The sequence below is a fragment of the Narcine bancroftii genome, chromosome 8 (genome assembly GCF_036971445.1).
Source record: "Narcine bancroftii isolate sNarBan1 chromosome 8, sNarBan1.hap1, whole genome shotgun sequence".
Classification (NCBI taxonomy): Eukaryota; Metazoa; Chordata; class Chondrichthyes; order Torpediniformes; family Narcinidae; genus Narcine; species Narcine bancroftii.
Genome location: NC_091476.1, coordinates 73051262 through 73066589, shown reverse-complemented (window position 1 = coordinate 73066589; position 15328 = coordinate 73051262). Strand labels below are relative to the sequence as shown.

The following is a 15328-nucleotide window of genomic DNA, read 5'->3' as shown; positions in this document are numbered from 1 at the left end:
GGTGGGGTGGGGGGGGGCCCACTGTCTCAGAGGATCTTTCCTGGACTCAGCACACTAAAGGCACTGTGAAGAAAACACGTCAGCGCCTCTACTTCCTCAGGAGGTTCGGTATGTCATCAGAAACCCTGGGAAATTTCTATGGAGGTGTGGTGGAAGGTGTGCTGACCGACTGCATCACAGTGACGGCGCTGGGCAACATACCCCGAGTATGGGGACACCAACACCCCTGAGCGTAAAGCCCTCCAAAAGGTAGAGGACACAAGCCCAGGTCATCACAGGCAAAACCCTCCCCACTATTGAATACATCTACTGGGAACGCTGCCATTGGAGAGCAGCAGCGATCATCAGGGATCCACACCACCACCCAGTGCATGCTCTGTTCTCGCTGCTGCCATCTGGAAAGAGGTGTGGGTGCCACAAGGCTCGACCCACCAGGTTCAGGTACAGCTGCTACCCCTCCACCATCAGACTCCTCAACGACAAACTCAACCAGGGACTGGTACTTTGCTCATTATTTATTACTGAATAGTTATGCAGTACAACTCCGAATATCTGAAATGGTCGGGATGGGGCCAACGTCAGATAAACAGTTTTTTCGGAGAACTGGTCATTTTTTTTTTAAAAAGTCCAGTAGCCACAGCAAATCACTCGTATTAAACAACAACAAAAGCATGAAATAATGTTTAATTCTCACTTTTAAAAATCCCAACCTGAACAAAATAAGTAATTTGGATTTGAAAAGTTTTGGATAAATGAGGAGTTGTGATTTTCAGAGCCAAACAGACATCACTTCTGGGTCCCAATAAAATTCAGATAAATGAGGATTTTGTATGTGATGTCGAATATTTACTCTGACAATAACGTTGAAACAATCTCCACTGTGTCTTACTCTGTGTCTCACTCATTACATTTCAAGCTTTATTAGAAGTGCCTTTACCTCCTTGACTTGGTTCCACACATCTTGTTCCACTGGATTGACCTCCAGAGAGGGCAGGGTAAACTTGAAATATGGCCGGAGATTCTTAAAGATGTAGATGTAGGGTCCAGAGGCGACTGCCACAGCAGGGGTCCTGGGCTCATTGGAGTCCATGAGGAAGGTGATAACTCCCGTTGGCAGGTCTATGAGCGCATGCTCCGATACCATGCTGGTTCCTTTATACACCTTCAGCTTTGCATTGTACAGGCCAGCACCCAAGTCCCCGACCACCAGCTGGGTTAAGAACAAACAAAGGTTAGGTCTTTTCTTCAGCCTGAAGAAAACGGAGGTCCTCCATCAGCCAGCTCCCCACCATGACGACCAGCCCCCCCACATCTCCATCGGGGACACAAAACTCAAAACGGTCAACCAGTTTACTTATCTCGGCTGCACCATTTCATCAGATGCAAGGATCGACAATGAGATAGACAACAGACTCGCCAAGGCAAATAGCGCCTTTGGAAGACTACACAAAAGAGTCTGGAAAAACAACCAACTGAAAAACCTCACAAAGATAAGCGTATACAGAGCCGTTGTCATACCCACACTCCTGTTCGGCTCCAAATCATGGGTCCTCTACCGGCATCACCTACGGCTCCTAGAACGCTTCCACCAGCGTTGTCTCCGCTCCATCCTCAACATCCATTGGAGCGCTTTCATCCCTAACGTCGAAGTACTCGAGATGGCAGAGGTCGACAGCATCGAATCCACGCTGCTGAAGATCCAGCTGCGCTGGGTGGGTCACGTCTCCAGAATGGAGGACCATCGCCTTCCCAAGATCGTGTTATATGGCGAGCTCTCCACTGGCCACCGTGACAGAGGTGCACCAAAGAAAAGGTACAAGGACTGCCTAAAGAAATCTTTTGGTGCCTGCCACATTGACCACCGCCAGTGGGCTGATAACGCCTCAAACCGTGCATCTTGGCGCCTCACAGTTTGGCGGGCAGCAACCTCCTTTGAAGAAGACCGCAGAGCCCACCTCACTGACAAAAGGCAAAGGAGGAAAAACCCAACACCCAACCCCAACCAACCAATTTTCCCCTGCAGCCGCTGCAACCGTGTCTGCCTGTCCCGCATCGGACTTGTCAGCCACAAACGAGCCTGCAGCTGACGTGGACTTTTACCCACTCCATAAATCTTCGTCCGCGAAGCCAAGCCAAAGAAAGATTTTTATTAACATTGAAATTTCGCCTCCAAAAATACAGAGTACATATGGATTTATGTTAAGATTCAAAAAGACACTTAAATCATATAATTTCATCCAAGGTACACCACGTTTTAATCAAACAGATTACATTGTATTGATAATTTATTATAAAAAAAAAGGAAAATCTAAACCCACTGCCAAGAACGAAGCTGTTTGGCTAAAAATTACAGAATTCTTAGCAGAGTGGTAAATTACCTCATTAGTCAACATTTCTACCTTCATAACAAATCAAAGATTATAAAAGTAACTCAAAAATGGTCCCCACCGTGTTTGAAAATTTACATTCAAATTGGAAATTGAGCATTGAATCTTCTCTTAAGTTTAAACATGACACGATGTCATGTAGCCATTGAGCATGAGTAGACAGGGTAATGTCCCTCCATCTGAGCAACGCTGCCCGCCTAACCATGCAGATCAGATGCCATTAAAGTTGTGTCGCTGTCTCCAACAATACCAAATAAAGCAGTTAAGGGATTAGGTTTAAAATTAACTTTAAAAAGTGCAGAGAAAGTTTGAAATACTTTGATCCAATATTTCTCAAGACTCTGACATGTCCAGAACATATGAATTAATGAGGTATCTCCAACTGTTGCATTTATCACAACGAGGAGATACATCCACATAAAAATTAGATAGTTTGACTTTGGACACACAAGCCCTATAGACTACTTTAAATTATAGGAGAGTGGCGGGCACATAAAGAAGAGGTATTAACCAATTTGAAAATTACATTCTAAGTTTCTTTAGGAATTGAAAGTTGTACGTCCTTTTCCCAGGCTTTTTAATTTTTTTTTCTGAGAGAGCCTCTCTTATTCCCAACATAAATGTTAGATATTGAACCATTATAGAAATGTTGTAAATTTAAAATTACATCAATTAAATTCTTAACAGTCCTCTTAGGAAAGGTATGTAATTGAGATCATAAAAAAATCTAATACGTAGGTAATAGAAATAATGAGTATTTGGTAGACCGTATTTAACAAAGTTGTTCACAGGAAGCAAGATTCCAGATTAGGTCAAATAGCTGGAGTCCATTCATCCCTCAAGGCTGTTAGAGGAGGCTCGATAGAGTGAAGACCGAGGAGTCACGTGATGGAGTAGTGGCCGGACGGTGAACTCCAGCCCTCTCCAGAAAAGTCGGGAAAAACAAGGGAAAACACAAAGGCACAGAAATAAAAGTTAAAGAAAAGTGAGTATAAAGGTGGAAAGAAGATGGCGACAAAAAAAGAAAAATCAAAATCAACGGTAAGAAGAGAGGAAGAGAAGACAACGGAGGAAGAAGGAGAAGGCCTTACCTGTCCGAAGAGGCCCGCTGTGGAGAGAGAAGCCCGCTTCCTCAGGTCGGTAGAAATAGGACTACAAAAATGGCTCGCTGAGCTGAGTAAAAGTGCGCAACCGCGCATGCGCGACTCCTCGCGCGATGCGCATGAAAAAAAACACACCGACGGGAGGGGTGACCAGCTGGGGAGTCGATCTCCACAGCCGGCAACGACAGCTGCAGAACACCTGCAGCAAGAAGAGACCACAGAAGACAATGGAAACAAGAAAGAGAAGAAAAGAGCAACAAAGAAACAACAGATGGCCAACCCAGAGGAAGAAGAAGAGGAAGAGTACAGTGAAACAGAAGAAGAAGGGAAAGGCAAGATAAAGGATATACTTTCTCTTGTTAGAGGATACATGGAGTCATTTAAAGAATGGCAAACACAGGAATTTAATGATTTAAGAAGAAGAATAAACAACACAGAAGAGAAAATGAATAAAATAGATATGACCTTAACAGAAATGGGAAAGAAAATGGACAAGATGGAAGAGCGGGCAGTAGCAGCAGAAATGGAGGTAGAAGACTTAAAAAAGAAATTGGAGGAAGCTAATAAAAAAGCTATAGAGACACAAGAACTGTTAGCTCAAAAAATAGATATAATGGAAAATTATAACAGAAGAAATAACAAAGATAGTGGGCCTTAAGGAAGATGAAGAAGGCAAGAATATGAGGGAGTTTATAAAAGATTGGATCCCTAAGACCCTAGGATGTCCAGAACTACAGCAAGAAATGGAAATAGAAAGGGCACATAGAGCATTGGCCTCTAAACCACAACCACAACAAAAACCAAGATCTATTCTAGTAAAATTCCTAAGATATACTACAAGAGAAAAGGTACTGGAGAAGACAATGGAAAAAGTAAGAGAGGGCAACAAACCACTGGAGTATAAAGGGCAAAAAATCTTCATTTATCCAGATATAAGTTTTGAACTCCTAAAGAAGAGAAAAGAGTTCAATACAGCAAAGGCGATTTTATGGAAGAAAGGGTATAAATTTATACTAAAGCATCCAGCGGTATTGAAAATATTTATTCCAGGACAACAAAACAGACTATTCTCGGATCCAGAAGAAGCACGAAAATTTGCAGAACAATTACAAAAATAGACTGAGGGATGAAGACGGGTAATGAGAGTAAAAATGATCACAATTGATATGTATGTGGGTAAAGAGGTATAAGAGTGAATAGATACAATGTGCATACGTGAATGTATCTGTACTTAGAGGAAAATATAGATAGTATAGACAAGAATTAATAAGGGAAGGTAATGGAATAGAGAGAATAAGGAGGGAATTAAAAGAGTGACCTTTGTTACATATGAAAAGCGAAATCTTTTCTGGGGGGGCTGGGTGGGGGGGAATAACGGTCACTGCAAAATCAGTTGACGCTTGCGAGTGAATTCGCAAACCCAAATGGAGAGGGGAGATGTGGTTGTCCGACAAGGGATAAAGGACAACTCAGGAGGGGAAGGGGAGATTGGGGATAGAGAAGATATAAATAGGAGAATAAGGAAAATGTTTGACGTTGTAGGAATGTTGTCTTATAAAGAGTTTAAAATAAGAAAACAGAAATGGAAAAGGAGGAAAGGTAATGATGGAAAAACGGAAAGAGAAGATAAACAAACTATAAAATGGCTACGCTGAACTATATGACTTTAAATATTAATGGAATACATAACCAAATTAAAAGGAAGAAACTACTAAATTTACTGAAAAAGGAAAAAATTGATATAGCATTTATCCAAGAAACACACTTAACTGAATTGGAGCACAAGAAATTAAAGAGAGATTGGGTAGGACATGTAACAGCAGCATCGTATAATTCAAAAGCAAGAGGAGTGGCTATATTAATTAGTAAAAATGTGCCATTTAAAATAGAAGAGGAAATAATAGATCCAGCAGGGAGGTATGTTATGATAAAATGTCAGATATATTCGGAGTTTTGGAATCTACTTAATGTATATTCACCTAACGAAGAAGATCAAAAGATTTTGCAAGATATCTTTTTGAAGGTAGCTAATACGCAAGAGAACATACTAATAGGAGGGGATTTCAACCTGAATTTGGATTCAAATATGGATAAAACGGGGAAAAAAATTAACAGAAAGAACAAAGTAACCAAATTTATAATTAAATCAATGCAAGAAATGCAACTTTTGGATATATGGAGGAAACAAAACCCAAAAGAAAAGGAATACTCATACTACTCGGCTAGACATAAAACATACTCAAGAATAGACCTATTTTTGTTATCAGCTAGCATGCAGGATAGAGTAAGAAAAACAGAATATAAAGCTAGAATACTATCGGACCATTCACCCTTAATATTGACAGTAAAGCTAAAGGACATCCCTCCAAGAATGTATAGATGGAGATTAAACCCCATGCTACTTAAAAGACAGGATTTTAGAGAATTTATTGAAAAACAATTAAAAATGTATTTTGAAGTAAATACGGAATCAGTGGAAGATAAGTTTATACTATGGGATACAATGAAAGCATTCATTAGAGGGCAAATAATAAGTTATGTAACCAAGATGAAGAAGTTCTATAATCAGGAAACAGAGCAGTTGGAAAGGGAAATAGTAAATATAGAAAAAGAATTAGTAATGAAGGAAGATATTACTAAAAGAAGAGAATTGGCAGATAAAAAAATAAAATATGAAACACTACAAATATATAAAGTGGAGAAAAATATAATGAAGACAAAACAGAAATATTATGAACTAGGGGAAAAAACGCACAAAATCCTAGCATGGCAGCTTAAGACAGAACAAGCTAAGAAAATGGTATTGGCATCAAGGAAAAAAGACAAACAAATTACATATAATCCAAAAGAAATTAAGGAAAACTTTAGAGAATTCTATGAACAATTATACTGAACTGAAAACGAAGGGAAAGAAGGGAAAATAGATGAATTTTTGACTAAAATTGAACTACCAAAACTACAAATAGAGGAACAAAATAAATTAACAGAACCATTTGGAACAGTAGAAATACAAGAGATAATAAAAAAATTACCAAATAATAAGACACCAGGGGAGGATGGATTTCCAATAGAATTCTACAAAACATTTAAAGACTTATTAATTCCGCCCCTCCTGGATGTAATCAACCAGATTGATGAAACACAAAGCTTACCAGATTCATGTAAAACAGCACTCACCACTCTCACCAGCGTCATATAGACCAATATCTTTGCTAAACACAGATTATAAGATAATAGCTAAACTATTAGCAAACAGATTAGCAGAACAGGTACCGAAAATGGTAAATTTAGACCAAACTGGATTTATCAAAAAAAGACGCACAACAGACAATATTTGTAAATTTATTAACTTAATTCATGCAGTACAAGGAAATAAAGCACCTGCAGTAGCAGTTGCTTTAGACGCAGAGAAGGCCTTCGACAGAGTAGAATGGAATTATTTGTTCAAAGTATTGCAAAAATTCAGTTTACCGGAGAAGTATATTAATTGGATTAAAGCATTATATAAGGGACCGTTAGCGAAAGTGACAGTAAATGGACATGTATCAAAGCAATTTAACTTAAGCAGGTCAACGCGGCAGGGATGCCCACTATCACCTTTATTGTTTGCGCTAGCTATAGAACCTCTAGCAGAATTGATAAGAATAGATAATAATATAAAAGGAATAAAAATAAAAGACAAGGAATATAAAATCAGTCTATTTGCGGATGATGTTATAGAGTATTTAACAGAACCAGAACTATCAATAAAAGAATTATATAAGAAATTGAAGGAATATGGAGAAGTGTCGGGTTACAAGATAAACGTAAATAAAAGTGAAGCAATGCCTATGAATAATGCGGATTTCTCAAAATTTAAGAAGGAATCTCCATTCAGATGGCAAATGCAGGCAATAAGATACCTAGGTGTACAAATAAACAAAAATCTAGGCCAATTATATAAACTCAATTATAATCCACTAATGAAAAAATTACAGGACGATTTAGAGCATTGGAAAGATTTACCACTAACACTAATAGGAAGGATAAACTGTATTAAAATGAACATTTTTCCAAGGATATTGTACTTATTTCAGGCATTGCCAATACAACTGACAGAAAAATTCTTCAAAGAGTTAAAGAAAATAATAAGGAAATTTTTATGGAGAGGGGGGAAACCGAGGATAGCACTGGATAAATTAACAGAATGGTATAAACAAGGAGGCTTACAATTGCCAAACTTTAAAAATTATTATAGAGCCGCACAATTAAGATACCTATCAGACTTTTATCAAACAAGGGAAAAACCAGACTGGACGAGATTAGAATTAGATAAAATAGGGGAAAAGATACCTGAACACATATTATATAAATGGGATGAAAAATTGGTGCAACATAGAACTTCTCCAGTATTACATCATCTCCTCAATATTTGGAAGAAGATTCATGTAGAAAGAAATAAAACAAATTACCAATTACCAAAACTAATATTAACGCAAAATAAGCTACTCCCTTTTACAATAGATAACCTTTCCTTTAGAGAATGGGGAAAAAAAGGGATTAAAAGAATAGAAAATTGTTTTTCAGGAAGTAGATTCTTATCCTTTGAACAAATGAGAGATAAGTACAATATAACTGGAGATACAGCGCTGGCATATTACCAACTGAGATCCTACTTGAAGGATAAATTAGGAAGCAATTTGAGTTTGCCAGAGGGAAGTAACCTTGAATATGTGATTACAGATACAATGTTAATCAAAAGATTTATAACAAATATGTATATTAAACTGCAAGAAAAGGAGAATGAGGAAACAAATGGTAAAACTAAACAAAAATGGGAACAAGATTTAAATATAAAGATAAAAAAGGAAACATGGGAGAATTTATGTTCTGGAACGATGAGAAATACAATAAATACGAGGCTACGTATGATACAATATAATTGGTTACACAGACTATACATTACACCTCAAAAGTTAAATAAATGGGACCCAACAGTATCTGATAGATGTTTTCGATGTAAAAAAGAAATGGGAACAACAATTCATGCAATCTGGACATGTGAGAGAGTAGAAAAATTTTGGGAAGATCTCAATCAGATATTAAATAAAATAACAGAAAACAATATACCAAAGAATCCAGAGATCTTTCTCCTAAGTAACATAAAAAACAAAGAATTTGGAATTGATTTGGAGGATGCACAAAAAAGATTTGTTAAGATAGCCCTAGCCATAGCAAAAAAATGTATTATGTCAACCTGGAAATTGGAAGATAATTTGAAAATATAACAATGGTATATAGAAATGAATAAATGTATTCCATTAGAAAAAATAACATATAGTTTAAGAAATAATATTGAAATATTCGAACAAATATGGGAGCCTTACATTAAATACAATAGCGAAAACCTACCGGGGACAAACATTACCTAAGTTGATGGAAGGAGAAGGAAAGAAAAGAATGGACTCAGTAGAATTTCTGGTGTAGTTTTGTTGAATGACAACATTGTCTGACGGGTTTAATGCAACCTAGATTGTATACCTAAAATGGATGGGGGGGGGGGGGTGGGGGGGTGGCTTGGGAGGAGGGAGGGGGGGGGGAGAAAAAGTCACTGTATATGTGTGAAAAAGAAAAATTGTATATCATGGCTAATGTGATTTATGGTGTGAAAAATAAAAAAATTTAAATAAAAGGCTGTTAGAGGAGCAGAAGGACACCACTCAGCCCTTTGAACTGAATGCATAGAAGAGAAAGTGGCCCCCACCATCTTGAGCCTCTGATCAGAGAATCAGGGGTGGTCAAACCATGGCCTGCGAGCCACATGCATGTCTTTGACGTATAACGCGCAGCTCACAGAAATACGTTGGGACAGGAATTGTACGACCCGGTGCTCAAATTAGTGAACGTACCTTGAGATTGAAAATATTTGGTATGCATGTGTGCAATAGTCAATATCGTGAAAATGTTGACCACCCCCCCCCACCACACCTATTTTTGGCCCTGGCTGTCCACCAACCGATATTCGGATGCCTCGATCGCTGTCTTTTGCCCAGGCCTTGGCCGCCCACCCATCCGAGTTCCCGACACCCTGAACGCCGACTCTCGCTTAGGCCCCAACTGCATGTCCACCCATCCGAGCTCCCGACGGCTCGGCTCACGGACTCCTGACTGGGCTCCAGCCGCCCTTCTGAGCTCCCGTTGCCCCAAACGATGGAAGTGCTTACCCCGTTCAAAAGCAGTACGCGTGTAATAGTCGACCCCCTAAATTTTACTCCACAAAATTAGACTATTAGATGAGTGTATATAGTATGAGTACTATTTGATTAGTGAAACTAATACAAATTAGCAGTTCAGCCACCCGTTATAGCAGAACCAGATGTGGCCGTTCAACCCAACCCTCTCCTCCTGGTTTGATCACTCTACCAGAGCTTCAGTTTAGGTCTTTCACCATGATGGTGGAGGGGTAGCAACTGTTCCTGAGCCCAGTGGTGTGAGTCTTGTGGCACTGATATCTCTTTCCTGATGGCAGCAGTGAGAATTGGGATGGACCCCATTATCCTCGTGCCCAGAGGATTATTTTCTGAATGAAAGGGCAAATTCAGGATAAAGGATTTAGTAAACTGGGGGGGAACAATGACTAATACATGATCAATGTTCAATGAATGAGTAACATTACCTTATTCTCACCATCGCCTTGCAGGTCTGCAAGAGCTGGAAAGGGAAAAATCAGACTTTATTGTCATGAGCATACGTCATGCAAATTGTTGCTTTACAATTCTGTAAACGCAAGATTTTTAAAAATAGATAATTAGTAAAAAGAAGAGAAAAATGAAATAGTGCCTTCAGTTCACTGCCCATTCAGGAATCTGATGGCGAAGGGGAAGAAGCTGTCCTTGTGCCGCTGAAAGCTTGACTTTAGGGTTGTACAGTAAAACCTCGTTAGAATGCAAAAGTTGGGATCCAAGATTTCGTACTGCGTCACAGCCAAGTCACGGAACAGATGCATATGTTTCAGAGTGCCCCGCGCCGGCCGCCCCTGCCCCGAAGTCCCGCGCTAGGGGGCAGGAGCAGCAGGGGCTGGCAGGCAGTGGGGAGGGGGGGCTGGCAGGCAGTGGGGTAGTCAGGTGATTGTCATCAGCCCTCCCCTTAGCAGTTTAGGGTCCACAGACACCTGTGCTATAATTAAAGAATCACATTCTAACGAGGTTTCACTGTACATGTTATGTGAAGTGAAAAGAAAGCCAGGCTCTTACTCTGAGCATAACGACTGTAGCTTGTGATTCCAGAACAAGCAACTAAAATAGCACATGTAGAAAGAAGAAAACATGAGCAGGCATGTTACCAAAATTTCTCTAAAGTTTCATGGTGCGCAATGAGGGAACAACCTTTAGCATAAACTCCCTCTGCAGAGGTGCGGTGGAAAGTGCGCCGACCAGCTGCTTCATGGTCTGGTGTGGGGGACACCAATACCCCCGAGCACAAAACCCTGCAAAAGATAGTAGGCACAGCCCAGGACATCACAGGCAAAACCCTCCCTACCATTGGCCCATGAAGTCTGCTCCGCCATTCCAATCATGAGCTGGCCCATTCACTCAGCCCCACTCCCTGGCTCTCTCCCTGTAACCCTAGATGCCCTGACTAATCAAATCCCTGTCGATCTCTGCCTTAAATACCCCCAGCAACCTCACTTCCATGGCCGCCTGTCACAATGAGTTCCACAGACTACGACTCTGACTAAAGAAGCTTTACCACATCTCTGTTATAAAACACCTTTTTTATCCTGTGTAATGGATTAATAATTTGGTAAGATTTAGAGTAGGTTACATACATACACACATTTTAAAACAGATCTTATTTGAAATACTGAAGATCTCTGGAGAATATGATGCACATTCACAAGTAGGTGTTAATTCAACTGACATCATAAAATGAATGACCATTGTTTGGAACTGGAGACAGGCTGGCTGCAAGTACCTTTCTGCAGGGTGTTTACAGAGAGGTCACTCCTGGGTTTTGTTTATCTAACAACAGCTTGAACAGAAAAAAGAATTCCTGTTGTTTGCTGAAGAAGGTGAGGGTTTTGCAAGTGAGAGTAACATGGGGCTTTCTGGAAGTTTCAGTTGGACAGAGAGAGGGAGAGAAGAGAAGTCCTCTCAGCTTGTGTGTGTGTGTGTGTGTGTGTGTGATACTGAAAAGCAGTTGAACAGTGCAAGCCAGGAAGAGCTGGTTGAAGCTGATGAAAAGTTCCATAGCAGTGGATGGCTGGAAGTGCTACCTGCCTGATGTTTCTCTTGGAATAAGTGGAACAGAAAGAGCTCTGTCGTAACCTGAAAGAAAGAGGTTACCCTGATGGGGCAAGTTTCATCCACGAGACACTGAGGTGACTAATGGTGGTACCTCAGTTGTGGAAATCCTGGAACAACAAATCTCTCTCTGCAAACCCTACAAAAACCTTCCTGAGCAGTAACATTTACCTTTCGAGCACCAAAGCTTAGTGAATTTTATACATGTTAAATTCTGTGCACAGTATCAGAATTGCCTGCATCCAGAGAACTTGGAAAAAGGAGAAGTGAGATTGAACTGTGAACCAAAGAATTTTTCCTAAATTTACACTCATATTACAGATACTTGTGCTTAGAATTAGAATTTTGGTTAGTTAAGTATAGAGTTAAAGTTTGATTCTATTTTCATTTTTAAAGTTGATTAAAAATAACTTTTGTTTTAAAAACCACTTGTCTTGGTGAATGTCTATTGCTGCTGGGTTTTTGGGTCCTTTGGGCTCGTAACACCTGAAGTTATGCCCTCTTATCTGAGACTCCTCCCCCCCCCCTCCATGGGAAACATCCTTGCCACATCCACACTGTCCAGGTGTATTAGTCAGCATCGTGAGAATAAGTCTCAACAAACCAGAAAGTACACTTATCTGGCATCTACTAATCCCTTTGGTGCCAGATACCAGGGATTTTAACTATACATGGAGTCCGTGGAAGAGTAAGAGAGGCAGGGAGAAACAAGACAGTGGGAGCGACTGGAGGTGGGACTGTCAGGAGATAATGACAAAGGGCACCTTACTTACCCACACAGGAGGAGAAGGTGAACAGGTTAGCCACAGGATCGTAATGAGCATCCAACCATTTTGTATTAGCTTCGCTGCAGGGAAGGAAACGAAAGCATGTTAATTGGGGCAGCCTACCACTATTACAGCACCGGCGACCTGAGTTCGAAACCGACACTGTACGTTCTCCCCATGTCTGCGTGCTCCAGATTCCTCCCACCTTTCAAAAACGGACGGGGGTCGAAGGCATTTGGGCCGTATGGGCTTGTGGGCCAGAAGGGCCTGTTACCACGCTGGATGTCTACGTTTAAAAATCAACTGGCACTGTTGGTGTTTAGCGGAACATAAGGGTTTGGAGGCTGCAGGGAGAAAATACAAGTATATCCTCTCTCCTCCTCAAAGAACAACGCCAAATCTCCTGGATTCTCAGTGCCAAGTCAGTCACAGTGAGGGAAAAAAGCAAAACGGCCTTGCACAACACTCAGGACCTCTCAAAGAATCAACAGCTGGGGTGCTGAACAATTTGTGTCCAGGCAGATCCCAGAGGTTGAATAAATCAAACTGCCCGAGTGAGGCTGCTCAACACAAAGCTCTACTGCTATCCCATCTCTCAGACTGAACACCACTCTCCCTGACTCCCCCATCCTCAACCTGTCACTGATCAACTCCACCCCTCACCCTCAAACTCGCTCCTCCCCCTACCATCACTCTCATTGACCACCCCACTGAACCCCAACCACCTCCTCCCACCCTCTCCTGAATCCAGTGATCAGTGGGGGAATCTGAGGTGCGCAAATTTAAGTTCTTGGGAGTCCCTAACTCAGAGGATCCTTGCTGGATCCAACACACTAATGGCATCATGAAGAAAGCACGTCAGTGCCTCTCCTTCCTCAGGAGTTTGCGGAGGTTTGGTACAACATCAGAAACCCTGGCAAATTTCAATAGAGGTGAGGTGGAAAGTGTGGTGACCGGCTGCATCATGGTCTGGTACGGGGACGCCAACATTCTTGAGTGTAAAGTCCTGCAAAAGGAAATGGACACAGCCCAGGACATCCCTCCCCACCATCAAGAACATCGACAGGGAACACTGCCGTCGGACAGCAGCAGCGACCATCAAGGATCTACACCACCCTGCAGACACTGTTCTCGCTGCTGCCATCAGGAAAGAAGTCTCAAGGCTTGCACCACCAGGTTCAGGAACAGCTGCTCCCCCTCCACCATCAGACTCCTCAACGACAAACTCAATCAGGGACTCTGACTTGTGCACTTTATTGCTTTTCTCTCTCTGTACAGTTTATTTTTTGCGCTACCAATAAGTGGGAATCCTGCCACGCCCGCAAAACAATTCTCCGGCTTGCATACAATGTCACGGATGTACCCTCAGAATAAATCTGAAATATGATGACCCCCCCCCATCACACCCTCCCTCGCTGAGGACCCCAACCCCCACGCTGAATCTTACTCCATGCTGAATCCCCCTTCACCCCCTCTCCCTGACTGAAGCCCCCCCCCTTCTCCCTGCCTGAAGCAGCCCCCACTCTTCCTGGGTGAAGCCCCCTCCACTCTTCCTGGGTGAAGCCCCCCCTACTCTTCCTGGGTGAAGCCCCCCCCCACTCTTCCTGGGTGAAGCCCCCCCCCACTCTTCCTGGGTGAAGCCCCCCCCACTCTTCCTGGGTGAAGCCCCCCCCCACTCTTCCTGGGTGAACCCCCCCACTCTTCCTAGGTGAAGACCCCGCACCCACCCTACTCCTTGGCTGAAGCTCCCCCCCCCCCACATCCCACCCCACCCCACCCCACCCCTCTCCCTGGCTGAAGACCACCCCCTCACCTTGGCTGAAACCCCCTCCCCCTGGCTGGTATACCCCCTCCCACTCCCTGGCTGAACACCACTCCAAAGCCCCCTCTCGCTGGCTGAAGCCCCCTCACTGAACCCCCCCCCCCCGATCCCCGCATCTTTCCTCACCTCTCGCCTCCCTCCGCCATAATCCAGGCCTCCTCCCACTGCGGAGGCCCTATCTCCGTGGTAACCGGGTCCGCACCGCGCACCGGTCCCCCTCACCCCGTTCGGTCCGCTCCTCCAGCCATTCCCCTCACCTCCACCGAGCTTCTGGACAGAGGTTCCGCGCGAGCGGCCGGGAATCCCTGGTCCGGGGCAGCTGGTGGGCATGGGGTGGGGAGGGGGAGTAGGGGAAGGAAGGGAAGGACAGGGAGAGAGGAGTAGGGGAAGGAAGGAAGAGAGGGAGAGGGTTAGGAAGGGTGAGGAGGGAGAGGGGAAGGAAGGGAAGGGAACGAGGCAGAGAGGAGAGGGAAGAGTAGGGAGGGGGATGAGGGAGAAGGGAGGGCGAGGGAAAGGAATGGAAGGGGATGAGAGAGAAGGGAGGGGAGAGGAGGGGGGAGGAGGGAGGGGGAGAGGGGAGGGGGAGGAGGGGAGGGGAGGGGGAGGGGGGGAAGGGGAGGGGGAGGAGGAGGGGAGGGGGGAGGGGAGGGGGGAGGGGGGGGGGAGGGGGGAGGGGGGAGGGGGGAGGGGGAGGGGGGAGGGGGAGGAAAGGGAGGGCAGGGGAAGGGGGAGGGGGAGGGGAAGGGGAGGGGGAGGGGAGGAAGGGAGAGGAGAAGGAGGAGGGGCGAGAGAAGGGAGGGGCGGGAGGGGCGAGAGAAGGGAGGGGCGAGAGGCGGGAGGGGCGAGAGGCGGGAGGGCGAGAGGCGGGAGGGGCGAGAGGCGGGAGGGGCGAGAGGCGGGAGGGGCGAGAGGCGGGAGGGGCGAGAGGCGGGAGGGGCGAGAGGCGGGAGGGCGAGAGAGGCGGGAG

The 15328-nt window shown here is 43.6% G+C and overlaps 1 protein-coding gene across 4 annotated transcripts in view; it reads right to left on the bottom strand.

The window, feature by feature from the left end:
* The window catches only part of bbs1 (Bardet-Biedl syndrome 1), a 67009-nt gene extending 52334 nt beyond the window's left edge, over positions 1–14675 (bottom strand). Inside the window, exons 1-4 of one of the 4 annotated variants that reach the window (XM_069894055.1) lie at positions 14584–14669; positions 12546–12619; positions 10146–10180; positions 938–1210 (exon numbers count right to left, since the gene is read on the bottom strand). In XM_069894055.1, coding sequence (XP_069750156.1) covers positions 938–1210; positions 10146–10180; positions 12546–12619; positions 14584–14609 — 408 coding nt within the window. In that variant the 5' untranslated portion in view covers positions 14610–14669. The other 3 variants (XM_069894056.1, XM_069894058.1, XM_069894057.1) reach the window with 3 other exon arrangements.
* Between the last annotated feature and the right edge of the window lie 653 nt (positions 14676–15328).